Below are 27,943 nucleotides of genomic sequence, written 5' to 3'. Positions count from 1 at the left end.
GTCCTGGCGCGCCAGATCGGGGGCTGGGATCTAAGTCAGAATAGGGGCACCCAGTCCTCTCCACTTCTGGCCTCCATGGCAGCAGTTGTGGCAGAATCTGAATTGTCCCTATTCCCACCATCTCTATCTCCGGGAGGGGGCAAGTTGTGTGGAGCTTTGTGAGCTATAGATTTCCATTTCCAGACCCAACTGAGAAGCTTAGGAAGCAAGAAGTTTGTGAGCCACTGTGGTGGTGGTGGTGGTGGTGTGTGTGTGTGACAGTGATAGTAAGGGGGCTGCCCAAAAGGGCCTGAGGGGATTCCAGTAGGGTAAGAGAAGGGCTGGCATCTTTGATTTCCCAGGAACACCCCTTCCCTTAGGGCCCCAAAGCTGAGTCTCTGAAGTCCAGAAGGAAAGGGTTTAGGGTGGGGTCAATGCTGAGCTCTAGAGGAAGCACCCCACCCTGAAATACAAGCACCAGGGCAGTATTCCTTCCTGCCACTGGCTGTACCCTGACCTTGTGTGCCACAAGGTTGCCCATCCCCAACCCCCATTATCCTCCTTCCTGCTTTGGTCAAGCCAACTGCAGCACCTCCCTCCCCCTGGTTGCCAGCTCCTGCCCTGCCCCCATCCCTGTCCCTCCTGCCCATAACAGTGGACAAGTACACCTCAGACTCCCTCATCTGGCTTGGCTTATATTCCATTACATTTATTGACTTCTTGGGAAGCAGATCACAAAGTTGGTTTGGGCACAGGCTGGACTAAGGGGTGACACTGGTTGCCTCAGCCCCTGCTGGCAGCTTAGAATCTGGTGCTTTAATTCTCATTGTGATACTGGCCCCATGGCCCACTCCAGTCTTCAGGTTTTGGCAAGCCTTCTTTTGAACCTATTTGTTGGGGGGGTTCCAGCCCCTACCCATGCTGAAGGTTGTTGGGCCCTGCTTAGGCAATGTAGTTCTCTCTTGTACAATCAAGGAATTGTAGTTTCCAATCTGCACAGCAAAGCAATTGTCTAAGGTAATAGACGGTGGTCCTTTAAGAGAAAAGTGGTAGTGGTCGGAAACAAGAAGTTAATAGGAGCATTGGGGTGTTCAGCCTGGGGAAATGCAAGCACGGAGTATGAGCCGGCCAGTAGTGTGTCAAGGTGTGCCTTCCTCTCAGGCTGCCTCTCTGGAATTGATTTTGCAGAAGCTCAAGAAAATAATAACTGATATTTGGGTGTTTTTGCTGGGAGTTCTGCTGTACTGCCATATCAACAACAGAATTTAGGGCTTTTGGTGCTGGGGAAAGTTAGAAGACCTAGACCTAGGGGCAAGTCCAGGCTTTGTTGTGTGACCTCAGCAGTTTTCTCTCCTAGTGGATGTTAGTTTCTTCACTTATGAAATGAAAAGGTTGTGTTAGCTGATCTCCAGCTCTTTCTCCCAACCCTAAAAATGCCCTGGATGTATATATAAGTGTTGAGGAGGAAGGTGGTGTAAAAATTGAGTAGGGGAAAAGAGGGGGTGGGGAATGGGTACCTGTTATTGGATTTGGCTTTGGAGCCCTGGAGGACCTGGTAGCACCATATGTCTCAGCTCCCTAAAAATAACACAGAGTTCTCAGGCTTTCTGTCCTGGGCTCTGGTTCTCCCACTGCATACCCCTGCAGTCCTAAGTTTTCCCTATTAAGGGAACAGAATTCACAGGAGTACTAGAGCATCCCTTAGTCCTGCTGTCTCACCTGATTCCCTTGTGGTTCAGGACCTGGAATCCTAGTGGGGTTGCACATTTGGTTTCTGAAAGGCGAGGTCTCTGGTGTTTGTGGAGTTTGAGCCGTTGGATCTGAAGATGTTCTTGCTGTCCTGTCATGCCGAATCTGCTCTTCCTGTGTCCTGCTTCCCTCAGGGAGGCTCATGCATTTCTCAGGGACTGAGCTAGGGGACTCCTCCAGCTTCATCTTGTTCAACATCTCAGAAACTGTGGAACCAGTCCAAGAGAACTGGCTTCCCGTGGTTCCCGCAGGGCCATCCATTTCCATACCTCTTTGACTTGTTTCTGGGGCAGACAACCTCTTGTGGTTGCTCCTGTGCTTAGACAGAAATGTTTTCACCTGTAGGGGCAGGAAGAACTCGAGTTGGCAGAGCCTGAGAAAGCCTGAAGAAGTAGTTGCGTGGTCCATAGTCTGCTGCCTGAGAACTCAGGGGTAGGGTGGGAAGGTGGGGATGAGAGAACAGTGGCCAGTGGGGAGTCAATAGATGACCAAGAGAGGCAAATGTGCCATCCTTGACCAACTCCTGCTGAGAGTTGATGTTGATCACTCACGCTGGAAACAGCAGCATCCATCTTTTCCTGGACTAGGAGGACAGCTTTATTGGTGTTTGGTCGACATTCTGAAAGACAGCACAAAGGGTTGCAAGTAAGCAGAATTTCCTTGCCTGGGACAAGTCCCCTGCAGACAGACCCAAAGCTACCCCAGTTGCCAATGAAATGGCCAGCTTACCCTGGAAAGAGGGTCTGTCCTTGGGCTCAGAGCTCCAGCAGCGCTGCATTAATTCCTTCAGACCTTCCAAGCCAGGAGTCTCAGGGCTGGGCAGAGGCACCTCAGTCAATGGTGGTCGGATCTGCCCCTCACATACTACTCCTTGCAGCAGAGATATCTTGCCTGTAACTGGGGTGGGATGGGGGTGGTGATAAGAAAAGCATTCAGGGTGTGAGGCGAAACCTGCTCTATCATGGGCAGGGTCAGGGAGTGTTGCCCAAGTGGGAGGTGAGGAGGGTAGAAGCAGTTTGAGCAGGAAAGGGAGGGCTTGGGTTTCCAGGAGCACCTGGGGCTGCCTAATCTTACATTCAGCTTCTCTTCCAGCTAGCATTGCCCACATGAGGATTCCAAAGCTGCAGGAGACACAAGGTGGAAGCCTGGCCAACTACTGGCAAGATTCCTCTCCAATATACCACCCCCAGAAGAACCCAGAGGTAAAAATCTGGGATATGTGTGTGATGTGGATGCCTTACCTGTAGACATCACTGGCCATGGAGGCCTTCCGGTTTACATTAGCAAGCAGTTCTGGGGCCAAGTATGCCAGGGTACCTCCAGGTTCCTTGGACCCTGCCCCTAATTGTGATCCTCCCTGAAATGTGGACAGGCCAAAATCTGCCAACTGCAAAGAAAGGGAAGGAGAAGGTATTGGATGGAGTGAATTGGACAGTCTTGGGAATCCTCTGTCCCCAGCCCTGAGAAGGTATAGGTCCAGTTTTGTAAAAGGGGTAGGATGGGTCAGAGGAAAAGCAGAGTCAGGAGTCAGGAGATTTATGATTTGGGTAGGAGATTTATGTCCTCTATATATGGGTTTGAGTCTACGGGGCTAGGTTTGCCATGGCTCTTAGGAGGGACTGGTCGGGTGGGCCTGTGGAATTGACCAGGTGGGTCAGAGCCTTTATCACTTGATATGGAAGGGGCTTAAACTTCTGGCTTAAACCCCCCTGGGCAGTCCTGTGTTCAGAGGGAGAGGATGAGAGCATTCAATAGACAGGGCTGCCATAGGTCCTGAACCCAGTGCATGGGGTTGGAACAGCTCTGGAACACCACATTGTCCTAAGGTTGGACTGGGCTGACCTTGACATGCAGCTCTGGGTCCAGCAGGATGTTGGAGGGCTTGAGGTCCCTGTGCAGGAGTACCGGGTTCAGGCTGTGCAGATAACACATCCCCAGCACCACTTCCTGCATCAGGCGGCAGAGGAGTGGCCAGGGTCGAGGGCACTCTGGCTGCAATAGCCCAGACAGGGAGCCATTCTCCATGAATTGGGTCACCAGAGCCGGTCCGGACACGTAGCCCCACTCCAGGTTCTCGGTGACCCCCAGCAGGAGCAACACGTACTGATTACAAAGACTTGCCATGGCTTTCACCTCCCTGGATATCGCCTCCCTACACTCCGGAGAGAGAGCTGCGGTCGCGTTTGGGTCCTGGGAAGATCTCCCTCACTTCCCCATTCAGGCCGGGGTGCCACAGTGGTCCCGCCTCCTAGATCAAACCTTCGCCAGCCCGTCGCTGGGGTCACTCACGAGTTCACGATCTTGACTGCCACATCATAGCCCCACGACCTATGTTGTGCCCGGAACACCGTGCCGAAACCGCCTTCGCCGACATACTCCGGATTTATCAATTCCTCGAGAGGCAGCACGGAAGCGGAGGCACCGTTGGGCCTGAGAGAGGGGTCTTGTTCTCTAGCTAGCCATGCCTCACGACCGCGATGCTACCCTGATCCCGGTCACTGGGGGTGGTGAGAACAATCTCCAATGTCCTCCGCCCGCCCAGTCAGTCCCTGACTGTGGCACCCGGAGCAAAGGCATTCTCTAAGCGTGTCCTGTGTGGGAGTGTTAGAGGCTGCGGGGCAACATCCCAATTCCACTCACCAAAGCTTGACGCAAGACATCGCACTGCAAGGTGCTAGGGACTTCTGGAAGTTGTAAACTGCACCGATGGAGTGAATTCTGGGGCTAGGGTTTTAAGCAGAGATGAGGATGGGGTCTGAACAGAGGTCAGTCTCTAGGTTGGAGGCACGGATTCCGCTTCCCGGGTCGTTCCCGCTTGTTGGAGTGACTGCACAACTTCCTTCCTTCCCCAGTCAGCAGCTCTTCAGTCCCGCCCCACCCCGGGGGTGGGGCAGAACAGACTACTGCCTTTTTCTTGTGTCTAGTGTTTCCTGTGCACCTGTTGGGTCCACAGCCAGATTAGGTGTAGGTGGGCACTGGAGGTGCCACAGGAAGGAGTCCTCATCTTCCAGGCAACTACAATCAACCTACTCCTACAGCCATTCCTCTCCTTTCTCCAAGGGAATTCCCAGCTCAACCATCTGCCAGGACTGGGGTGAGGAGTAGTTGGTAAGAAGGGTTTTGTGGTTGTAGACCCAAGATCATGGGTAAGATGAAGCTTACCATGTGCCGGGGCCACGTATTGATTTATTTAATCTCACATCAACCTTAAGGGGATAGGTACTGCTTTTTCCTACATTTTTATCCACAAGGAGATGGGGGCTCTGAGAGTTTAAATACCTTGCCCAAGTACATATGAGACTTAGAGCCTGGCTCAAATTATCCTACTTTCACATAGGCTGCAGGGCCATTCCATTCCTCTGATCGTGAAACTGACAGGGGAAGGCGTAAAACATCCAACTGTGCAATGAGGGGATGCTACTTGTATTCCTGACCTGTCCCTGATAGCTGCTTTTGCTGAGGCAAGCCCTGCATTGAAGGGACTTTCTGTCCAGTAATCAGGAGCTCCTGGAGCTGGAAGAACCCAAGACCTTCTCTCAGGGTGTTGTGATCAGGTTAGGTGTGTTGGCTCAGCAAAAGAGTTGCTGACATTGTGGTGTATATGGCAGTAGATATTTTAGAGCTTCATGACCTCTTCTTCACATAATTCTTCTATGCAGATACCCTGATTAATTCCTGTTCTTGACGAGTATATACTCAGGATAGGTCCTTTGAAAACTCAAATCGTTGAGACTTAAGGATTTAGGATAGACAAAAGGTGTCCATATTTTATCTCCCCGAGACCTGACTGACCATGGCTGCAGGTTGTGGGAACTAGACAGAGTCAGCTCTAGGTACTCAGTCCTTCACAGGGAGACCCAACCCCATGGGTTATCAGTTGTCACTAAAAGGTACTCACTTTGGTGTATGCTTTCCATTCTGTTCAGTGGTTCATGAGCTCTAATGGTGGGAACAGAAGAGATCAGCTGTTAACCGTGGTTCCCACTATAATAGAACTCCAGGATCTGTGGATTCTGGTAGGGTTGGTCCATGCTATTATGGGGCTATTTAGAAATTTTAAGACCGTAGTCTCCTAAAAAGTCAGTACGAGGTAAGTCCTAATAATATTTTCTGAAGTGACTGAATAAAGGAACAATCAAAACATGTGAGATTTCCTAAAAATGCTTCTCACCTCAGATGGAACTTCATACACATGGGGGTTGGAGAGAGAGGAGATTGGGCTTCTTTGTGATTTAGGGGCCCTCATCCATATAACTCCATCTAAAGTAGGCTTAATTATAGACATGTGATAGTCTCCCACAGAATCCAAGAAGACAAGAAGTGCAGAGTACCCAGAAAAGCCTAGAATGAGGAACTAAAAACTATCAGAAAGGGCAACTACTCCCTTTGTGATTCTCCTTAGGGAGAAGACCCTGGGCTCAACACTTCCATTTGAAGGGAGCAAGAAGAAAGGAGTTAGAAGGGTGAACAATTTAATGGCTCCCCCACTTCCCACAGATTGGGAGAAGACCCTAAGAACAGGGATAAGACACTATGAAGCATAGATAGGGTTGGGAATGGTGTCAGAGCCTGTACTACTTTTTGACTCAAAATAAGCTGAGTTCCTTTAAAAGAAAGAGGGGCAGAGAGAAGAACCAAGAATAAGTATCTAAGACTTCTAGTTTCCAAGGAGCCTCAGGGGTGGGGAGGGGGATAGCAAAGGGGTGGTAGACCTAGGAAGAATTGATTCCTGGATTGTAGAGCTTTGACCTTTCCTGAGGCCTGGTGTCCCTGACCCCACTTGTCCCAGGCTTTTGGAGTCTGTTTGGGTGTCTCTCATTCCTAATTGTAATGAAATCTGCTCTTAATTATTTTTGAATACCTTCAGCCCATCCCTAGTAGGAGCTCTGGTTCTCTCTCTCTGGTTGTTGTGGGGTTGGGAGAGTAGGAGGCAGGTGTGTGATCTCTCTTCTTGCATATTCTAGTCCTAATTTTTACCCATTGTTTATTAAGGTATCCCAATTATATCTGGGCAGGTGGCACACACCTGTAATCTCAGTGGCAGGAGGATCATAAGTTCAAAGCCTGTCTCAGCAACTTAGTGCAGCCCTAAGAAGTTATTGAGATCCTATCTCTAAATAAAATATAAAAAAGGGCCGGGGATGTGCCTCTGTGGTTGAGCACCTTTGGGTTCAATTCCCAGTTCCAAAAAAAGAAAAGAAAAAAATCCCAATTGTAAACCTAATGATATTGAGGTGATAGTAATGAGCATTATGGAGGATTTTTATTTTCCTTAGTATTTGAATTTTTTCACATTGAGCATGTATTACTTTTATAAACAATTAAACAGGGAAGAAGAACATAATGAATGCAAAGATTTAGTTATAATGCTAAACACTGAAGTGTATTATTTGTAATGGTGAAACAATGGAATCCTAAATATCCAGTAATAGAAAAATAGATTGAATAAATTAGTAATGAAAGACTCTGCAGCCATCCAAGTGATGCTGCAGACCTATATTTTTAATATGAAAAGTTTGTATTATGTATCAAGTGAAAAGAACAGGTTTTAAAACAATATGTACCATGTAATCACATATGTACATAACAAATTTTGTATATCCATTCATCTATTGATGGACATTTAGATTGTTTTTTACCATTTGGCTATTGTGAATAATGCTGCTATAGACATTGATGTACATGTATCTATTTGAATTCCTGCTTCCATTTCTTTTAGGCACATACCCAAAGTGGAAATGCAGGTAGTATTCCTGCCTTTAAGTCAGAAACCCACCTCCTTTCATTGCTAGAGGTCTAATATGATGCTAATTGGTTTTGGTTAAACTTATTAGGAAACTAACAAACTAACATTCCTTCTTACATCTCACTGATTCCTTCTAGGACAAATTTTCTTTATCTTCTTGGTGCATATTGATTAGAAATGTATTGAGGGAACAGTCTGTTGGTGAAAATCAGTTTTCATTTATTTAACAATGTCTCTTTTTTCACCACTGTTTTTTAAAAACAATTGGGTTGGGTATACAATTCCATATTTACAAATTGTTTTCCAGTCTTTGGGCCCTTTGCTTTTCCATAGCAAACCTGAGACTGATGCCTTCATACAGAACCATGCAGTTCACCTGTCTACCTGTGCTCTCCTGTGCCAGCAAAATGGAGCAACTGCACCTCACCTGTTTCCTCACAGATGAGGAATTGTGTCTTGGAGTTGTGTACCAGACTGTCTCATTGGCAGACCCTAACTCACCTGTCCGCACCTTCTCAAGGCCAGGGTGGCTGGGAAGGATAATTTCTTTTGATTCTACAAGGATTCTACAAGGATTTTGAGCAGCCATAACTGTCAAATGTCCACACATACCCCCATAACGTACTTTCAATCAGCATAGACTTCTTCTCTCCGTGCTAATTGTGTCTAGTTAATGTTGAAGATCTGCTTTCTGCACTCTCCTAGCCTGGCCTCTCTTGTCCAAGTGGGGCAGGCCACTGCTTCAAATGGGTTCTGCAGATGGGTGTATTACTATTTTTTTTTTTTTTTTTAACAAGGAGTTGATGGTCAAGGGCACAAGCTCTGGAATCAGGCTACTTGAAATGTTATTCCATTCTGTCAGTTAGCTGTTTGTTAGCAAGTTATTCAATCTCTGAGTTTTGGTTAAATGTAATGCCTCCTGAATTAAGTTTTTGCAAGGATGAAATGAAATAAGGCTTGAAAGAACACAGTGTATTTTCAGGCATATATTACATGCTCAATAAGCTATAGGTCTTAATAAAATAAACATTATTGTATTTCCAATCTGAGGAACTTTTCTAGTTCACTATTTGTAGAGCAGAGAAAACTGATTTAACTGCTACTACTCAGTAAAACAGCCAACTCTTCCTTCTGATGAATTCCCAGCCCCACCCTTTCCTCCAGGGTTCCTTCAATGGTTCACCACTCAGGACTTTCCCTCTCCTTCCCCCAGACACCTGTCCTCAGGGAGCTACTCAGGAAGTCAGTGTTCCCTGCCTGTGGTCTTAGCAGAGGCTGGGTTGCTGCTGAGAGGCACTTGTTTACACAAAGATGCTCAGGTTTAAGAATGTTACTGCTGACCCAAGGATGGCTGTGGGCCAGAGGCAGCCCCTCGGGGTGCCTTGTGCCACACGCCTTCAGGTGACCTCTGATTTGAGCTGCATCTGTGGTCTCCTGACCCTGCCAGTGTCCCATGTACTTTATTTCTGCTTTTTCTTCCTCAGCTGACAGAAGTGCAGGGAGAAGAGAGGAAAATTAATGCTCCAAGGGCAGCCTTCAGCCCACGGAGGATTCCGATCAGTGCCCAGTCTCCTGATCCTTTTTTAAGGTGCATGCTACAGATTTTCAGAGGCTTTCTGGTGGGATTGAGTCCCACATTAGTAGCTAGCTCAACCTCTACCTTCTTATTGATATTTTCTCCTTTGTTGATACACAATTTCTGCTCCATTCCTCCTGATCCCTGGGACCACCCCCAGGAAGTTTGAAATCAAGGTTCAGGCACTGTTTGCAGAGGAACACAATCCAAGACACACCCTGAACTGTTTCCTCCCCATTGTTTCTCCTCTGAATGTCTTTATGATTAGGGTCCCATCTGTAAGGAAAGAGGAAAGGAGGGGAAAGGAAGGGAACAGAAATGAATCTGAAGATCTCACAGATGGGACCTAAGAATGTGCTAGGGACTCTCTTCGGTCATCTTATTTAAATCTTAGCAACAAACTTAAGGTAGAATATAATTAGCCCCATTTTATGGATGAAGAAACTAAGGAGATTGTGGGATTAAGTAACCTGCCCAAGTCAATATGAAAAATTTGTGGCAGATGAGGGTTTTAAACTCAAATCTATGCTCTTTCAGCTGCTTTCCTTTTTGGGTGAGGTCCTTTGATAGAATCTGAAGAGGGACTTTCAATCAAGACTATTTTTTAAAAAATTTAATAGTTTAACAGTTCTATTGAAGTAGAATTAACACTTAGTGAACTGCACATATTTAAAGTGTACTTTTTGATCAGTTTTGACATTTGTGTATACCCATGAAATCATCAAAATTAAAATGAACATATAATTTATCCCCAAAAGTTTCCTTGCCCCCTTTCAAACCTTTCCTTCGGTTTTTTGTTATTCCCTCTTTGCTGGCAACCACAATCTGCCATCCATCACTTTAGATTGGTTTGCATTTTCTATTTTATAGAAATGAAATCACACAACATGTTTTCTTTTTTGTGATGACCTCTTTCATTCAATGCAATATTTTTGAGATTCATCCATGTTGTTGTCTCAATAAATTATTCTTTTTTGTTGCTAAGTAGTATTCCATTGTATGAATACAATATGCCCAGACTTCATCCATTTACTTATTCATAAACAGTTAATAAACTTAATAAAGCCCCTATGGATATTCATGTACAAATCTATGAATATTTACCTGTCTTTCAGTCTTGAGAAAATAGGATTGGAATGGCTCAATAATATGGTATATATATGTTTATGTTTAACTCCTTAAGAAACTACCAAATCATTTTCCAGAGTGGTATACTCTTACACTCTCACAGGAATGTACAAGAGTCCCAGTTCTTCCATGTTCTTGCCAACTTTTGTTATGTTCAAGTCCTCCTAATGTAAACTGTTCTGATAAGTATGGTTTTAAATTGTATTTCCTTAATGACTAATAATACAGGCATATTTCCCCCACATGCTTACTTGCTATCCCTGTGTCTTCTTAGGTGAAGTATCTGTTCAAAAATTTTGCCTGTGTTTTATTGGATTGTAATGTTGTCTTATTAATGAATTTTGAGGGTTCTTTACTGTGGATACAAATCTTTTTTTAGATATAGTATTTTTTAAAAATGTTCTTCCTTTCTATGGCTTATTCTTTAAAATTTCTTAGGTGTTTTTTGAAGGACAAAACTTTAACTTTTGAAGAAATCCAACTTTTCAATTATTTTATTTTACTTTTTAAAAATATTTTGTTTTTCGTTGTAGGGGACACAATACCTTTTTTTAAAAACATTTTTTATTATTTAAAAAAATTTTTTAGATGTTGATAGACCTTTATTTTATTCATTTATGTATATGTGGTGCTGAAAATCGAACGCAGTGCCTCACACATACTAGGCAAGCACTCTACCACTGAACCCAACCCTAACCCCCACAATACCTTTATTTTATTTTTATGTGGTGCTGAGGATGGAACTCAGGGCCCCCGTGTGCTAGGCGAGTGCTCTACCACTAAGCCACAACCCCAGCCCAATTTTTTTATTTTATGGATCATGATTTTGGTTTCATTTGTAAGAAAACTTTGCATAATTCAAGGTCACAATGATTTCCTCTAAGTTTTAGAGTTTAGGCTGTACATTTATATTTATTAGGAATTTTAAAAAATGGATTTAAGCTAGGTATAGAGGTGCATACCTATAATCCCAGCAATTTGGAAGGCTGAGGCAGGAGGATTATAAGTTTGAGACCAGCCTCAGCAACTTAGAGAGAACCTGTCTCAAATAAAAAATAAACAGGGCTGGGAATATAACTCCATGGTAGAATACTCCTGGGTTCAATCTCCAGTACTTCCCCTTTTATCACTTTATAAGAGAACTACCAACAGGAAATTTCTGTGGCTTAGGCCATGTTTCCGGTGGAATATGGTGCCTTCCACATCTGTGAGTTTGGAATGGAGTGGAGAAGCAACCCAAATGAGTGTCAAGGATGCTTACATGACCACTGTTCTTACCCGAAGACATGTCTTCAAGAGTTCTCTACCAAAGGCTTAAAGGGTTGTGCTTTAATATTAAAAACTATGGAAAGGTTTTGAGTTAAGTTGTAACGTGTGATTTAGGAAGACCAAGCCAATGGCTGCTTGGAGTGTGATTGAGATGGGGAGGACTGAAGGCCTGGAAAACCAGGGACTGCAGATAGAGCAATTCAAGTGAGAGGCAAGAACTGGAACCAACTTAATGCCAATGGAGGATAGGGAGGAGGAAACCCAGTCTGGAGCTAAATCTGAGGCATCAATAGAAGGAGCTGGAGGGAGGAAGGGAAGGAAGGGGAGAGAAAAGTGGGGGGAGCCATGTACTGCAGGCCTAAGTGATCCCTAGCAGGCAGGAGAAAACATGAGAACATGAGATCAGATCAGGGAGAGTGGAGATGAAGTAGGATAGAAGGAATAAAAAATAGAAAGAAGATACAGAGGAAGGACAAGGAAATGTAATTTTAATTTAAAGTTTCACATATTTTTCCAGGCCTGTCACTCCCCAAACCAGTCTCTGTCCCAGGCCGGTCACTTCCAGATTTCTGGGAAATCTGCAAATTTTAAAGTTAACCAAAAATTTACTCACTTAGGATAATTGCCTTGTGCACTGTTAATTAGCCCACCAATACATAGATTAAACAGAGAGAGATATGACATTTTGAGAAACCTATAATTTAAGGAACTTTCCAGCATTATCTATTGATCAGATAATGGAGACCATGACAGCCTGAGGATCCTGAGAATGACAAGACCAGTATAAACTGTCTTGAGATCACCAGACTAATGTCATTCTTATATATCTTCTCATACCCAACACTCACCTCACCAAGTTTCCCGTAAGAGAAACGCCAGGAAGCTGGGCGCGGTGGCGCATGCTTATAACCCCAGCAGATCAGGAGTCTGAGGTAGGACTGTGAGTTCAAAGTCAGCCTCAGCAAAACCGTGGCACTAAGCAACTCAGTGAGCTCCTGTCTCTAAATAAAATACAAAATAGGGCTGGGGATGTGACTCAGTGGTTGAGTGCCCCTGAGTTCAATCCCTGGTACCCCTCCCCTCCAAAAAAAAAAAAAAAGAAACAGGAATCCTGAAAACACATTTCTCACTCTCAAGATGGTCCACATTCTCAATTGAATGTTTATAGCTTGATTTCCTAGATAAAACTCCATGCCTCTATTGACACCTGCTAAAATTCTTTTCAGTCACACATGTCAAGGATTCTGCTTGTCCTGAGTTGACCCGCCCCTGCAAACCCCCCTCCCATAACTCCTGGGATACTGTTCTGGAGATATTTTCCTCTTGTGACAGCGAGAGCTAAGCTGAAATGAATAGCATTAATCGGGAGGGCCTCTGAGGGAGAAGGTAAGAAAATGAAGGACAGACAACCTTGCATCTTCAAGGCTAGCCAGCAGAAGAGAAACTAGTAAGCTGGGTGTGGTGGCACATGCCTATTATCCCAACAGTTCAGGAGGCTGATGCAGGAGGATTACAAGTTCGAGGACAGTTTGGGCAGCTTAGTAAGAACTTGTCTCAAACTTAAAAAAAAAAAAAAAAGTCAGGGGTGGGGGATTGGGATGTAGCTCAGTGGTAGAGCACCTCTGGGTTCAATTCCCAGTAGCCCCTCTGCAAAAGAAGAAAGAAGAAAGAAGAGGAGGAGGAGGAGGAGGAGGAGAAACTAGTGAGAGAAACTGAGGACAGAGAGGCAGGAGCAAAATGAAGCAAGAAGGGAGAGAATCGTCATAGTTAGCTACTGCTGAGAAGGCATCTAAATTTGGGTTTTTCCGAAGAAGAATCTAAGTATGAATTTAAATGCAGATAATGTTCTGGAAGGGGATCCCAGGAAGCAAGAGGGAGGGACATAGGGAAGGAGGAACAGTTGACACAAAGGTTTTATTGAGATTGCTGTTGTAGCCAATGGAGGCTCCATTTAGAAGATGCTCCAAGAATCGTCCACATAAAAGATGGAAACCTGGAATGGAACATTCATCTACCAGAGTGTGTACTCACTGGTTGATTATTACATCTGGGGAACTAACTCTACTGTACTTCCTGGCTGTTTGCAACAGTGTGACTGAGGAGGAGAGCGAGCTCCTGTTGTGTGGGAGAAAATCTTCTAATGGTTAATTTAACATATCAACTTTGGAGGTATTTTTGGAAGAGATTAACAGCTGAATTGGTGAACTATAAGTAGACTGCCCTCCATAATGTGGGTGGGCCTCATCTACAGTGGAAGCCTTAAATAGAATCTCAAAGACCAGGGCTGGGGATATAGTTAATTGGTAGAGTGCTTGCCTTGCAAGTACAATGCCCTGGGTTCAATCCCCAGCACTGCAAAAAAAAAAAAAAAAAAAAAAAAAAAAAAAAAAAAAATCTCAAAGACCAGCCTCTCCTAGCAAGAGGGAATTCCCTGCCAGCCTTTGAGCCTCATGTGTGCTTTTGGATCCTGGGGTCTTAAGCCTGTAGGGCCATACTACAGATTCTGTACTTGGCAGCATCCATAATCATGTTGTCCAATTCCTTATAACAACTTGTCTCTACACACTTATTGGTTCTGTTTCTTGAATAAACCTGACTAGTATAAACTCAGAGCAGAGCAGGAAGTCAAAGTACAGTCTTGAGGTAGCATACTGGCAGTACAAGGTGAGTCTGAGCTCACAGAACTGTCCATCATGACTGTGGCTAAACTCAGAAATAGACATGAGGACCAGGGGCATTTGCTAGAGATGAAAAACAGGATGAGGACTTGCACAGCCTGTGGAGTTTTGTAGTAAAGAGGACTCTGGTGACTGTTTAATGTTTCATTTTGTGTGAGTTGATGAGTGAGTAGATCTGAGGAAGTATAAGCAGAGAGCAGATTATAGTTGAGAAGGTTGGTAGTGAAGGGAGGGAAAGAGGGGTGGATGTTAGATTAAGCACAAAGAAGGATCAAGGGAATTTTTTCTTTTTCTTCTTTTAGGAGAGATAACTTGAGGGTCTGGAGAAGGGGAAGTGGTAGTAGAGAGAGAAGTTTCACAATCTTAAGAGAGGAAGGGAGGACCCAGAGTAGTGTATCAGGCTGAGGTTTAGGGCTATAGGTAGAAGGATTAGCCTTGTATATAGGTAATGGAAATGATAGCTCAATAAAAATAAAAATTACAAAAATTTTTCTTTGATAAGCTAGGAGATAGAACAAGTCTGTCTATACTGTCTATTGAAGATACATATGTGAAGATCAATTTTGACAGTCATTGACAACTTTCCAAAAAAAAAAAAAACTTAAGACTTGAAACAGAAATTGTAATGCTATTATTTGTTCCTGTGGTGGACTAATATAGGATATATATTTAATTTTTTAAATACAAAATATATACGTATATGGGTATATCTGACATTATTACACATGTGAGGTCAATGAAAGATTTTACACTCTGCATTTCTCTATGGTCAGTGTTATCATGTTTTATATTCCTGATTAATATTTTTTCTTATAGAGAAGAAAGGCTTTAAAAATGCTATGCTACAGTTATCAAACATGTAAGGCATGCCAATGATAATGTGTGTGTGCGCGCGCGCACACACACACACACACACACATATTTTTGGTACTGGGAATTGAACTCTAGGGACACTTTACACTGATCTACATCCCCAGTTCTTTTTATATTTTGAGACAGGATCTTCCTAAATTGTTTAGAGCCTCCCTAAATTGTTTACAGCCTCCCTAAATTGCTGAGGTTGGTCTCAAACTTGCAATCCTCTTGAGTTGATGAGATTATAGATGTGTGCCACAGCTATAATGGCAATAATGTGAATGAAAATGAAGGATATACATGTTGAAGGAATAAAACTGATAGGTCTCTACAGTTATGAGGGCAAGGAATAAGGAGATGTCGAGGATGACATACACAAATATGTATATATGTGTGTGTGCGTTGTGTATATCCTGATTAAAAAATAGCTACTTTGGGGAGTTTGGCTTATAAATATATGTACTCAGTGCTTAGAGCTGAATATAGAGGTTAATATGAAATTTTCATTTGAATGAATGATCTTGAATAGGACACTTGTCTCACATACTTTTCCATCCATCTTTTTGCTCTAGCTATTGCCGTGGCAACCAACTGTTTGCAGCTGTCACTTGACAGCATTTGGTTCCACCTATAGTTCCTATCTTTTGCCTTTTGCCCAGGGGCTTCTTTGCTGCAGCCTTTTGGGAAACCTATCATGCTGACAGTTGTATAAACCTGGAAGAGCAAGGGAATTCACATCCATGGGGCAACTTTTCACCTGGGGGTGTGGGGTGGGAGCCAGAGTATGAATATTCCTCTTCTTTGTCTCTTCACATTCTTTATAGCTCCACAGAAACCATAATGAAATTATCTTCCAGGTGTTCAGAGTGGTGACCAGTTCAACAAAACACCTTCAAGTGGGCTTTCCATATTTTCCAGTTTCACTCTTTCCAGCTCTCCACTTCTGTTCTTTGTGATTGATTTCCACCATAAACTGCCTTCATCTTGGTCTTTTCTCAGGCTCATTTTTTTTTTTTTTTTTTTTTTTTTGGGTAGGTAGACCAAGACTAAGACAGATCCTATGTAAAATGTGGTGTAGTGAATTAGCATCGGAAAAGGATTTAGGAGGCTTGGGTTCCAGACCTCACTGCTACTAACTGATTTGTGAAAGTCACTTTATTTTATTAATAGGAAAGGTGGCACTTTGGTCACCATTTTCAGATGCATCTATACTAGCAGATCTACAAAACATTTATTAATTGAGGTGGAAAACAAATCACAAGTTTAGCATTATTTCATGTTCATAAAAAGAGCACGTGTGTGTACATACACGTTAGTACAAATATACAAAAGTGTGGACTATCTCAGTTTACAACATTTTTGTATGGTTGGAATCTTTACAAGGAGAATGTATCTTGTGTAATTAAAAAAGATAAGGTCTACCCCCAAAGCCACTGAATCATGCTTGACAGAGCAGAAGGCAAAGCGCGCCATAAGTTATGGTAAAAACAAGCTAACTGTACCCAGGTGTATGGCGCTAGGGAGCAGCAAGCTAAGACCAAGGCCAGGCGGCCAAAGAAACCACGAAGTCGAAGGCTGCTGGGTCTTTGTGGTCGCCAGGGGGCAGGAGTGTAGAACAGCCTAATTCTACAACTACCAGTTCTCCCCCAGGCTCCAGTGCCAACGAGGACATTTCAGAAGTCATATGTTCCATCACTCTGCCGAAACTCGAGAGATTGGAGGCTTTTCAGAGTCGCGGGACGCCCCCCGCCCTGCACCAAGAGAAGCTTGGCACTCAGCAGTCTCTGGGCTCCTTCGAACCACACTTGGGCTAAACAACTCTTCTCTCTACCCGCCCCCGTCACATCCCCCAACACCGCAGAGGGGAAATTGAGTCACCGAAGGAGAAGCCAGAGTCACCAGGGGAAAGAGGGCCGACGCCAGCCCTCGGGGCCTTCCAGATGCTAGGAGGAGGAGGCGGGTTCTCCAGGAAAACAAGGCGCAGGGCGCTGAGGGGGAGGCGGTTGGCTGGGCAGGAGCTGAGCCAGACACATGGAGAAACGCTGCCCAGGATCAAAGGAAATATGACATTTGAAAAGAATGTGCGCGTCTGCTTGTGCTGCGCTGGGGGCGGGGGTGGCAGGGGAGCGGGATCTGGGTCTTCGGGTCTCTACCACTATCTTTCAGGCCTCAGTTGCCCGCCTCCTCTGCCTCCCCCTTAGGCGCAGGTCCGTAAATTGTCTCGAGGTGTTCCTCGCGCTCCCTCCCCGTAGGTCTCTCCTTTATTTCCGCGATGAAGCTGGAAGGGAAATGTAACCTGAGAAGACCAAAGAAGAGGCGGGGGGCGGGGGAGAAAAATCAAACCAGGCCGCTATCCCGCTTGGCTTCGGAACATTCTTCTCTCCCCGCCGGCCTGGCCTCTTCTCCCGCCCCTCCTGCGTCGCAGCCCTGGGCTCGCAGCCGGGGCTGCTCCGCACGTCATTGGGGTCCCCGGGGGCCGGGGGGGGGGGTCCCCTGGGCGGGTCCGAGGGAGGACTGAGTGGAGGGAGGGGAGCCGCCTCCGCCGCTGTGGAGCTCGGGCCCGCCGGGCCAGCTCCCCCTTCCTCCTGCCCGGCGGAGCCTGTTTCTCATTAGAGTAACGGGCGCGGTCCCCGCCCGGCTCCCGAGTGTTTGTAAACGTCTGACCCGAGGGTCGTCGCTTAACCCTCCGGGTGCCGGTCTGGGGTTGCTGTTCGGGGTGTGCCTCGGAGCTGAAGGGATTTAGAGACTGGAGTCGCTCGGCCTCTGGAAGTTTGAAACAGGAGGCATGCGTAGGGGTGGGGAATGGTATATGCACTCCGCCGCCTCTCAGCGGCTCCAGTCTGAATCACGAATTTCCCAGTTCAACTCTCCCACAACCCTTGCCCCTTTATGCCTGCCCTTCCTGGTAACTCCAGTCCGGGTCTTCCTTCCTCTCCGTAGCCAGGTGACAGGTGTCCAGCCTTGGGCCCTCTAGGTTTCGAGGCCCCCGGCCTCTAGTAAACCTGGCTAGGAATTTTAGGAGAGCCGGAGCGGGATGCCACCGATTCAGAGGTTCATTCCTGACTACAGTTCTAGGGAGGAGGGAGCCGACTTCCCGTGGAGGCTAATTAATGACCCCTCTGGGTGACTGGGACAAAGGTAGCTGCAAAGCCCGGTCTGGATCTACGCCCATCAGGGGTTGTGGGTCTTTGAATAGATCTCCAAGCCTTTTTGGGCTCAGACTTCTCTGAGAGACCGCTAAAAGTTCTTCACCTCCGAGGAATTGGGAGGGATGGTGCATGGAGGTGCTGATTCAGGAGGGCAAAGGCTTCCACAAGGCCCAGGCAAAGTGATCTCAGCTAAGAGACTTGGAAGGAAAGTCCTTTTCCTCTTCAAAGCAGCTTGGAACCACACTTTACCCCAGAGCCCGCCTGACCCCAGGTTTAGAGGGAAAAGGGGAGAGGTGGTCCTTCTTTGCTCGGTGCTGGCTACACAAGTCTTAAGAACTTAGGGAAGGGTGTATCCTGGACCTTCTACACTGGGGCCCCAGGACGTGGCCCCTTTAAGACGCTCGGACCCAGAACCCCCGAACAGAGACCTATTGGGGTGGGGACTGGGCTCGCTGCGGGAAATGATTGTCACAACTGCGGGCCAATAGGCATCTTTAGGGTCCCGTGTCACGCTCGGAGGGATCGTTTCCCAATTCAGTTTTTTTTTTTTAATTGAGGGGGAGGGACTGGAGAGAGGACGAAGGGAGGGAGAGGGTGGGGGAGGACGAGGGGCGCGTGGTTTTCCCATCTCATCCTTGGAGGAGGGGCCGGAGCATCCCGGGTAGCCAATCAGGGATAGGCTGGGGGGGAGGCCGCTTTGAAGAAGTTTGGGGGAAAAAAGTTTGGAAAAGTTTCTATAATAACGAGGGGGCGTCCGGAGGGAGGCGGCAGAGACGGAGGAGGGGGCGTCTCAGAAAAAGGGAGGGAGGGAGCCACCCGCGTGAAGATACAGCAGCCTCCTGAGCTCCCCCCTCCCACCCAGGCCGGGACCTGGGGGCTCTGTCCGGATCCATGGGGGCAGCAAGCTGCGAGGATGAGGAGCTGGAATTTAAGCTGGTGTTCGGGGAGGAAAAGGAGGCCCCTCCGCTGGGCGCGGGGGGGTCGGGGGAAGGTTAGTGCTGGACTGGGAAGGGGTCTTGGGGTCAGTGAGTGAAAGGCCCTGGGATTTTGAGTCTGGAGAATTTAGGGCAGCGAGCTTGGGGTGGGGGATAAGGGGGTCAGAGATTGAGGGGAGTCGGGGGGCTCGCCAGTCTGCGAAAGTGAGGCTGGGGACCCGGACACCACTTTCTCCTTTTTAGGTCGTGACTGGGGTGGGGGTGGGGGTGCCGTTGGCTGCGCGCCGCCTCCCGGCTGGGCCGACTGTCACTGGGATGGGGGGACGGGCGGGAATGGCGGCCCCGAGAACTCCGGGCGCAGCCAGGGGAAAGGGAGGTTTGGCTTTGAAGCTTGCGCTTTTCGGACTGAACCTGGTCCTACAGACGGGACGCACGGGGCTGGGGGAGCTCTCAGGCAGCGCCAGGGCGCCCCTCCCCCTCCCCCGTCTGGCCGCAATGAGAGGCAGATGGCGGGGACCCAGCCGGGGGCGGCGGCCGCCGCTCGCACGAAACCCGCGCTGCCCTCTCCCCCCCTTCCTGGTTGGGCCCGGCACGCATCACCCCCTCGGCTGCACCCCCGCCCCCAGGTTGGGGGGAACGAGGGAGGAGTCACCTCCCCCTCGTCACCACAGCCATGCCCCCCTACCCCGCCCAGGCCACGGTTGCGATGGCAACTGGGGCTTCTGCCAGCTGCGTTTGGGGGTTTGGGAACCGCTGCTAATTGGGTTCATGTGTGAGTCGCCCCCAGTCCAGCCCCTAGCCTCGCTAAACACGCCTCCAGGCTTGGGTCCAATCCCTTTCAACCCACTTCCCTCACCTTAAGACCCGCCCCCTCTGGTACCCTAGGTCCCAGGGCCAGCGTCGCTAGAGTGAGAGGTTCTGTGACTGGGAAAAGGCCTGGCACGCATACACCTATCTTTTTTATCTTCTGACGTCGTCCAATTTTGCTTTTGTTTTGTGGCTCCGAAGGGTTCCTTAAAGACCCCTCATAGCTGAGGAGGGGGAAACATAGCAGGACTTAGAGACTGACCACTGGAAGAATATAGACATCTCACCAGCTTCTCCCTATCTGTCTCTACCCGCTTCCTATTTTGACAGAACTGGACTCTGAGGATGCCCCATCATGCTGCCGTTTGGCTCTGGGGGAGCCGCCTCCTTATGGCGCTGCCCCTATTGGCATTCCCCGACCTCCACCCCATCGGCCTGGAATGCACTCACCACCGCCCCGTCCGGCCCCTTCACCTGGCACCTGGGAGAGCCAGCCTGCCCGGTCGGTGAGGCTGGGAGGGCCAGGAGGGGGTGCTGGGGGTGCTGGGGGTGGCCGTGTTCTTGAGTGTCCCAGCATTCGCATCACCTCCATCTCTCCCACGCCTGACCCACCGGCCCCGCTAGAAGACAATCCTGATGCCTGGGGGGACAGTTCTCCCAGAGATTATCCCCCCTCAGAAGGCTTTGGGGGCTACCGAGAGGCAGGAGGCCAGGGTGGGGGGGGCTTCTTCAGCCCCAGCCCGGGCAGCAGCAGTCTGTCCTCGTGGAGCTTCTTCTCCGATGCCTCGGACGAGGCAGCCCTGTATGCCGCATGCGATGAAGTGGAGTCTGAGCTAAATGAGGCGGCCTCCCGCTTTGGCCTGGGCTCGCCACTGCCCTCGCCCCGGGCTTCCCCTAGGCCATGGACCCCTGAGGATCCCTGGAGCCTGTATGGTCCAAGCCCCGGAGGGCGGGGGCCTGAGGATAGCTGGCTACTCCTCAGCGCTCCTGGGCCCACCCCAGCCTCCCCGCGCCCTGCTTCTCCTTGTGGCAAGCGGCGCTATTCCAGCTCCGGAACCCCATCATCGGCTTCTCCAGCCCTGTCCCGCCGTGGCAGTCTGGGGGAAGAGGGGCCTGAGCCACCTCCTCCACCCCCATTGCCTCTGGCCCGGGACCCTGGCTCGCCTGGCCCCTTTGACTACGTGGGGGCCCCAACATCAGAAAGCATCCCCCAGAAGACCCGAAGGACTTCAAGCGAGCAGGCAGTGGCTCTGTCTCGGTCTGAGGAGCCTGCCCCGTGCAATGGGAAGCTGCCTTCGGGAGCAGAAGAGGCTGTGGCTCCTTCAGGGAGTTCCCGGAAGGAGGTGGCTGGCATGGACTACCTGGCAGTACCGTCTCCCCTTGCTTGGTCCAAGGCACGGATTGGGGGACACAGCCCTATCTTCAGGTGAGGGTTGCATCTGGCACTACCCCTCACTTCAACCATCCCAATTAGGGAAACAGAAGGGTCAGAGGATGAGTTTTAAGAGATTCTAGTTCTTGGTGCCTTTCACATTTCTGAAAGAATGTCTGTGACACCACCCACTTTATCTGGTTTTAGGGACAATTAAGAATATGAGCCTCTCCAGAATGACAATTTGCAGAACCTTATAGGCCAATTACAAAAAGCCCCTTCCCCATGCTGTTCTAGGAGGACCAGGCAAAATTCTAGGTAAAGGCAGAGTTCTGCTAGGATACCAACAACCCCAGCTCTGTCCTGATGTAACTGGGTGTGGAACTCAGGCTGGATTTCAGTCTTTTCTCTGGTCCTTAAGATACTTAAGTTGCTAGCCCTATGTTCTGTTACAAAAGTTTTCCCTCTCTAACTCTTAATTTGTAGGGTTTGACCTCATGGCTTCATAACTGCCAATTTGAATAAAATAGCATATGTTGGAAAGTCAACTGTTAAAACGTGCAGTTCTACCCCTTCCACTCTCAAAGAACCCTGCCTATTTCAATGATCCTAAACCCTGAAATGTTGGGCCGGACTGGTTCCATCTTGAAAAGTTTCTAGAGGAAAGAGACCTTAACATGCCCATAAGACAGGGTTTCTCAACCTCAGCACCACTTGTATTTTGAGCTGGGTAATTTGTTGTGTGGGGTTGTGCTGGACATTGTAGGATGGCTTAGCAGCCTCACTAACTTGTGCTCATGAAACACTATAAACACCCCTTCCACTAGTTGTGATGACCAAAAATGTCTCCAGGAATTACCAAATATTAGCAGTTGAGAGTGACTGGCTTAGGGTATCTGGGAGTATACTATAAGAAAAGTTGCTCAATGTGAAAGGCCTCAGCTCTCTAACTCCACCTACCAGCCTCAACTAGTGGAAAGGGAGATGACCCTGGAACAGAAAGTAGTCCTAGGACTGTCAGTAACTGCTGGCCTCCATCTTTTATTTGTAAAACAAGGGGATACATGTCGGATGCCTTTTCTGATCTGAACTGGCACTTCTGTATATTGCTCTGCTCATCTCAGCCTGGGGATTTGGGGTTCCTTTGTAAACAGGTAAAACCTCGTCACCCCAAACTCAAACCCTGTATTCAGAGCTGGGGAGAAGGACTATTGTCATCTTGCATTCCTCATCTCAAGGGACTCTCTTACCTATTTCCTCCTGTTCTCGGCTTTTGGACTTCACTGTAATTTCCTCTTTCCCCTACACCTGAATCCACTCTTCCTTCACAGACCCAGTGGGAACCTAATTGGGATCTGAGGTTGTAAATGATCAGTGCTCTTCTCTTCTACCCAGGACCTCTGCCCTACCCCCCCTGGACTGGCCTCTGCCCAGCCAGTATGAGCAGCTGGAGCTAAGGATTGAAGTACAGCCTAGAGCCCACCATAGGGCCCACTATGAGACAGAGGGCAGCCGAGGAGCTGTCAAAGCTGCTCCTGGTGGTCACCCTGTAGTCAAGGTAAGGGGCAGAGGGCAGTTCCCATATCCTTTCTCTTCTCCCATCTCAGAGCCCTGCAGATGGGCCCTAGCGGTACAGACCCATGGCACTGCCCTTTCCCACACTCCCTCTCAGTTCTGACCCTGCAGGCAGCCTGGGGGAGGGGTTGGGTTTGGGGGAGGAGGGTTGTACTTCAAGGACCCGGATATACTCTCTACTTTTCTGTCCTCCAACCCCCACTCAACTCATCCCATGGGACACTGGCCTCATGTCTTCTCTGGAAAATGGTGGCTTGCCAGATGTCGGGGAGGGGTTTAGCTGAGGTCAAAGGTCACTGGGCCTTAGGTTTTCTCTATATTGAGTTGGTCAGTCTCTCTTAGAAGCTTGTCCTCCTTTTGCCCAGCTCTGTTTAGGCCTTATTCCAAGAATAACACTGTGAACTCCAGGCCATGTTTTCTCCACAACTGGTGCCCAGTTCCCCCAGGAGATCCCTTACAGGATATCCTTTATCTTTCACTGTCCCCAACTCCTGGTGGACTAAAAATCCAGGGGTGGATAAAGGATGAGTCAGTGGACAGTGGGACCTTCAGTTAGGTGGCCTGTTTCCCTCTGCCAGCTCCTAGGCTACAGTGAGAAACCACTCACCCTTCAGATGTTCATTGGCACTGCAGATGAAAGGAACCTGCGGCCTCATGCCTTCTATCAGGTGCACCGTATTACTGGCAAGATGGTGGCCACTGCCAGCTATGAAGCTGTTGTCAGTGGTACCAAAGTATTGGAAATGACCCTGCTCCCTGAGAATAACATGGCTGCCAAGTAAGTTCCCACTCAACTTCCTGTCAATCTGCAGGATTTAGGACCAGTGAGGCCTACTTCTTCCTCTTCCCAGAAGAGATAAACATTATCCCTAAGAGCTGGTTTCTGACCTTCTCATCATCTTTCTAGATTTTGGGTCTGGGAAGCACTCAGGAGAGGACATCTCTGGGTTAGAAAATAGTCCCCCTAGACACCATTAGAGGGTCACAAGCTTTGGATGGAGGGTAGGGGCTTCCCTCCCAACTTTAGCCAGAAAGGCTTGCCATCTATCCTCTGCCCTCAGCATTGATTGTGCTGGAATACTGAAGCTTCGGAATTCAGACATTGAGCTGCGGAAGGGTGAGACAGACATCGGGCGCAAAAACACACGTGTGCGACTGGTGTTCCGGGTACACGTGCCCCAGGGCGGAGGCAAGGTCGTCTCGGTGCAGGCAGCATCTGTGCCCATTGAGTGCTGTGAGCAAAAAAATCCCTGGCCATCTCTCTGTCCCTTATGACTGTGTGTTTGTCTGTCACCTATTTCCTGTGTGCTGCCTGTCCTGGGTAACCTTTAGAGACTCAGCCCTTATTTTTACTGTGGATGTGGGAGTGGTGAGAGTGGTGTTTTAGTTTGTCTTTGCTATGGATTCTGTCTCTGGGCTGGCCCAAAGTGACCCTGCACCCCATCTACCTGTCAAATGGCCTGTGCACTTGTTTGGGTAACTCCCTAGCCTACCCTGTTCACCTCTCTTAGCTCCAGGAGTGGTCCCTTACTATGATTTGTGTGATCTCATGGATACTTTTTGTTTACTTGTGTGTCTGCCACTGAGGATGGCTCCCCCAGGTCTGGTGGCACTTGTTCCAAAGAGGGTTGGGGCAGAGGAGGCTGTCCCCTCCACACCTAGCCCAGCCAGTCCTCTTCCTTGCACTGCTCTGTAGCCCAACGCTCAGCCCAGGAGCTGCCCCAGGTGGAGGCCTACAGTCCCAGTGCTTGCTCAGTGAGAGGAGGAGAGGAACTAGTGCTGAATGGCTCCAACTTCCTGCCAGACTCCAAGGTCGTGTTCATTGAGAGGGGCCCTGGTGAGTACCTATCCGGGAGGGGAGAGTAGGCAGGAAGAGCTTGGAACTGGCAGGTGCAAGATCTCTGGCATTGTCACTAAGCTCATCACTTGAACCTTAGTTTCCTTGCCTGTGGAATTGAACAGAGGACTCCCCCAACCCCACCACTGTACTGCCTGCTTCCCACGGGAGATGGGTACAATAGCAATCTAAAACATTGAGGATGCTGAGCAAATATAAGAAATACACTTCCTGTTTATTAAAAAGGAGTCAGCTTTAAGATAATTTACCCCCATATAGATACAGTAAATAAGGAGAAAGGGTGACTTACCCTCAGAGCTTCCCCTGGGCTTTTCCTGAGTTATGGGACTTATGCAGTTATGATTATAAGAGCCTATAAGGTGCTCCAAGTGGAACTCAGCACAAAGAAAGGGAAGACTGAGGCCTTTCCCCTACCTCAATCTTGCTCACCAAGAGTCTCAGCCCCTAGACCCACATTTAGCACCCTGGGACCATGTTAGAGCATCTTCAAAGTTTCTGGTCATGAGACTTGGGGGTCTCACTGCCTTCCTTCAGGCCAGGATCCTTTCCTGTTTTGACATACCCTCTCAGCATTATCATGTTCTCAGCATTATCACTGGAGAGGATGTTTGGATTTGGATGGGAGGGTTCCAGAGTTGCTTCTGTCACTAACTTCTTCTAGTCCCTTGACTGGCCCTGCCATCTCCTCTGGTCTTAGTTTGCTTCTCTGCATCTTAGAGAAGTTTTAAACCCACCTTCTCCATTCAATTGAGTAAATACAAAGTGGACTCTGTGGCAGACCTTCTAAAGAACTTCTGGATTTGCACTTGGCTCCAGCAGAAGGGGAAATGGCAGGTGACTAGGGCAGGGGCAGGGGCCTGAAGTTTGGCTGGAGCTCTCTGTTCCCCTTGCACAGATGGAAAGCTGCAATGGGAAGAGGAGGCCACCGTGAATCGACTGCAGAGCAATGAGGTACCAGTGTCATTGGGGAACCAATGGAGGGTGTAGGGTAGGAGAAGTCAGGAAATTCTCAAGTGGGTCCCTTTGCCCATGGGAGTGGATTCCAGAACTCCTTATTCTTTCCTGGAGGAGTCTGGCCACTCTGGAAGCAGGTTCATTTCTAGGGAATGAGCGTTGCTCCTCAGCAAATGGAAAAAAACTAGGAGATGAGGTTTGGGACCTTGGAAGGGCTGGGTAGAGCCCATATCCCTGCGGGCCCCTTGCCTCATCTTCTGCTCTTCCACAGGTGACACTGACCCTGACTGTCCCCGAGTACAGCAACAAGCGTGTGTCCCGGCCAGTCCAGGTCTACTTTTATGTCTCCAATGGGCGGAGGAAGCGCAGTCCTACTCAGAGTTTCAAGTTTCTGCCTGGTACGCTCTAGAACAGCTATGGTGGGAGCTGAGGAAGGGGTAGAGGGATACTATGCCCCATCCTGAGGGGTCAAGGGATGGATGAAACCTGAGAAGGGAAGGTGAATGGAAGGTGTGCAGAGGGGACATTGACAGATTCTCACCAGCATGTCCTGCTTCCCATCTTCCCAGTGATCTTCAAGGAGGAGCCCCTACCAGACTCATCTCTCCGGGGCTTCCCTTCAGCATCGGGCCCCCCTTTTGGCACTGACATGGACTTCTCACCACCCAGGCCCCCCTACCCCTCCTATCCCCATGAAGACCCTGGTTATGAAAATCCTTACCTGTCAGAAGGTTTTGGCTATGGCACGCCCCCTTTGTACCCCCAGACCGGGCCCCCACCATCCTACAGACCAGGCCTGCGGATGTTCCCTGAAACTGGGGGTACCACAGGTTGTGCCCGCCCACCTCCAGTCTCCTTCCTTCCCCGCCCCTTCCCTAATGACCCATATGGAGCACGGGGCTCCTCTTTTCCCCTGGGGCTTCCATTCTCTCCTCCAACCCCCTTTCGGCCTCCACTACCTTCATCCCCACCACTTGAAGGCCCCTTCCCTCCCCAGAGTAGTGTTCATCCCCTACCTGCTGAGGGATACAATGAGGTAGGGCCAGGCTATGGCCCTGGGGAGGGGGCTCCGGAGCAGGAGAAATCCAGGGGTGGCTACAGCAGCGGCTTCCGAGACAGTGTCCCTATCCAGGGTATCACGCTGGAGGAAGGTGGGTGTGGGACCGGGGACTGTGAGTGTGAGTGGGTGCAAGAGATTGCTCTGCATGTTTGCTGAGGGCTGGAGCTTGGCTTTGCAGAGTTCGGGCATCCTTGGTCTCTCAGGGTCAATTGGAAGGCCCCAGGAATAAGATCTTGGTGTGTGTGACCACTTGAATTCAGTTAGCTTAATTCTGAAGGATGCATGGAGTCCCTGCCCCAGCCTTTTGTCTGCCTCTGCCCTCTGCCCAAATCACAAAATCTCAAAGCAGGAAGTATTTTCAAGGCCATTCCGTTTCTATCTCTGAATTTGCAGATCCGGGAGGTGGGGACCGTGGCTTACTGAGGTCCCAGTCAAGCATAGTTTTTCCTTGCTTCAACTTTCCCCCAGTGGTGACTGGTTGGCATTGATGATGAGGGAACCTTCCTGTTTTGTATCTTCTCTCCCTCAATGGCTATACCCTCTGATACTGATGGCCCTTACATGCCAGCAGGAATAGGCTGGGATGGGGGTCTGGGAGTTCACATGGATGGAGTTGAGCAAGATTTGGTTAGGAGCAGGTGTCAAGACACATTGGGGAAACTAAGGCTCAGTGAAAGAGAAGCCAGTGGAAAAGAGCTTAGAGATGTTCTAGACTGAGGCCTGCCTGGAATGGATTGGGGATCTTTGGAAAAGGAGGGGACCTGCCCCAGTCTAGTCTCTCAACTGCCCCTCCTTTACAGTGAGTGAGATCATTGGCCGAGACCTGAGTGGCTTCCCTGCACCTCCCGGAGAAGAGCCTCCTGCCTGAATCACCACCTGGCAACCCCAGCCCTGGCCTCATCCTGCCTGCTTCCCCTCCTTTCTGGGTGCTGGCTCCAGAAGCTTGGGGCCAACTCTGGTTTCTCTTTACCCAGCTTCTGCCTGTCTCCCCTCTTCTCCCATCAGCTGAGGTGTGGCCCCCAGGCCTGGTGCTGCCTTAAAGGACTTGGGGAGGGATTGTGTAGAGGACAGGGGATGCGGGGAGAACGAGGCTGGGTGCCAGAACTGACGGGTGGAGATGATGTCCAGATTGTGTGCAGGCTATGGTGCTGTGAGGCTGGGGACAGGTTGATGGGTAATAAACTGCTCACTGACCAGTGCTTCAGGCTCCAGAGCTCTTTAAAGAGAGGGTGGTGCAGCTTACTCCAGTCCTT

At 48.7% G+C, this 27,943-nt stretch overlaps 2 protein-coding genes across 11 annotated transcripts in view; one reads left to right on the top strand and one right to left on the bottom strand.

Moving 5' to 3' along the window:
• The window catches only part of NFATC4 (nuclear factor of activated T cells 4), a gene marked incomplete at its 5' end in the record, with an annotated part of 28,104 nt that extends 215 nt beyond the window's left edge, over window positions 1-27,889 (top strand). For 3 of the 9 annotated variants that reach the window (XM_079128675.1, XM_079128672.1, XM_079128674.1), the window contains 10 exons: window positions 2,821-2,930; window positions 20,202-21,297; window positions 22,639-22,801; window positions 23,397-23,596; window positions 23,880-24,052; window positions 24,515-24,655; window positions 25,572-25,627; window positions 25,902-26,028; window positions 26,200-26,781; window positions 27,491-27,889. In XM_079128675.1, coding sequence (XP_078984801.1) covers window positions 20,312-21,297; window positions 22,639-22,801; window positions 23,397-23,596; window positions 23,880-24,052; window positions 24,515-24,655; window positions 25,572-25,627; window positions 25,902-26,028; window positions 26,200-26,781; window positions 27,491-27,558 — 2,496 coding nt within the window. In that variant the 3' untranslated portion in view covers window positions 27,559-27,889. Of the gene's footprint in view, window positions 1-2,315; window positions 2,374-2,739; window positions 2,931-4,470; window positions 4,823-18,841; window positions 19,121-20,201; window positions 21,298-22,638; window positions 22,802-23,396; window positions 23,597-23,879; window positions 24,053-24,514; window positions 24,656-25,571; window positions 25,628-25,901; window positions 26,029-26,199; window positions 26,782-27,490 lie in introns of those variants that run through there. The other 6 variants (XM_079128673.1, XM_079128676.1, XM_079128670.1 and 3 more) reach the window with 6 other exon arrangements.
• On the bottom strand, window positions 3-4,498 carry RIPK3 (receptor interacting serine/threonine kinase 3). 2 transcript variants are annotated; one of them, XM_079128680.1, is made up of 10 exons: window positions 4,369-4,498; window positions 4,018-4,158; window positions 3,571-3,880; window positions 2,970-3,115; window positions 2,803-2,849; window positions 2,458-2,625; window positions 2,280-2,347; window positions 1,699-2,067; window positions 1,497-1,557; window positions 3-1,012 (listed from the first exon to the last, which is right to left on the bottom strand). In XM_079128680.1, the coding sequence occupies exons 1-10, from the start codon at window positions 4,386-4,388 to the stop codon at window positions 867-869; spliced, it is 1,476 nt and encodes a 491-aa protein (XP_078984806.1). In that variant the 5' UTR covers window positions 4,389-4,498; the 3' UTR covers window positions 3-866. The 2 variants fall into 2 exon arrangements, with proteins under 2 accessions (XP_078984806.1, XP_078984805.1); XM_079128679.1 differs by lacking the exon at window positions 3-1,012 and having other exon boundaries at window positions 1,073-1,557.
• Window positions 27,890-27,943: the final 54 nt, after the last annotated feature.

This window comes from Sciurus vulgaris (genome assembly GCF_902686455.1).
Source record: "Sciurus vulgaris genome assembly, chromosome: 2".
NCBI classification, from domain to species: domain Eukaryota; kingdom Metazoa; phylum Chordata; class Mammalia; order Rodentia; family Sciuridae; genus Sciurus; species Sciurus vulgaris.
This window is presented reverse-complemented; position numbering and strand designations above follow the sequence as displayed.

Bases quoted from the DNA above. Each gene is read 5' to 3' on its own strand.
- RIPK3 (XM_079128679.1), bottom strand. From the start codon at position 4,388: ATGTCTTGCGTCAAGCTTTG. The intron at 3,116-3,570 runs GTCAGCCCAGTC...CTTTCTTTGCAG, and splicing joins ACCCAGAGCTGCATGTCAAG to TTGGCAGATTTTGGCCTGTC. The intron at 1,558-1,698 runs GTGAGACAGCAG...TGTTATTTTTAG, and splicing joins CTGAACCACAAGGGAATCAG to GGAGCTGAGACATATGGTGC.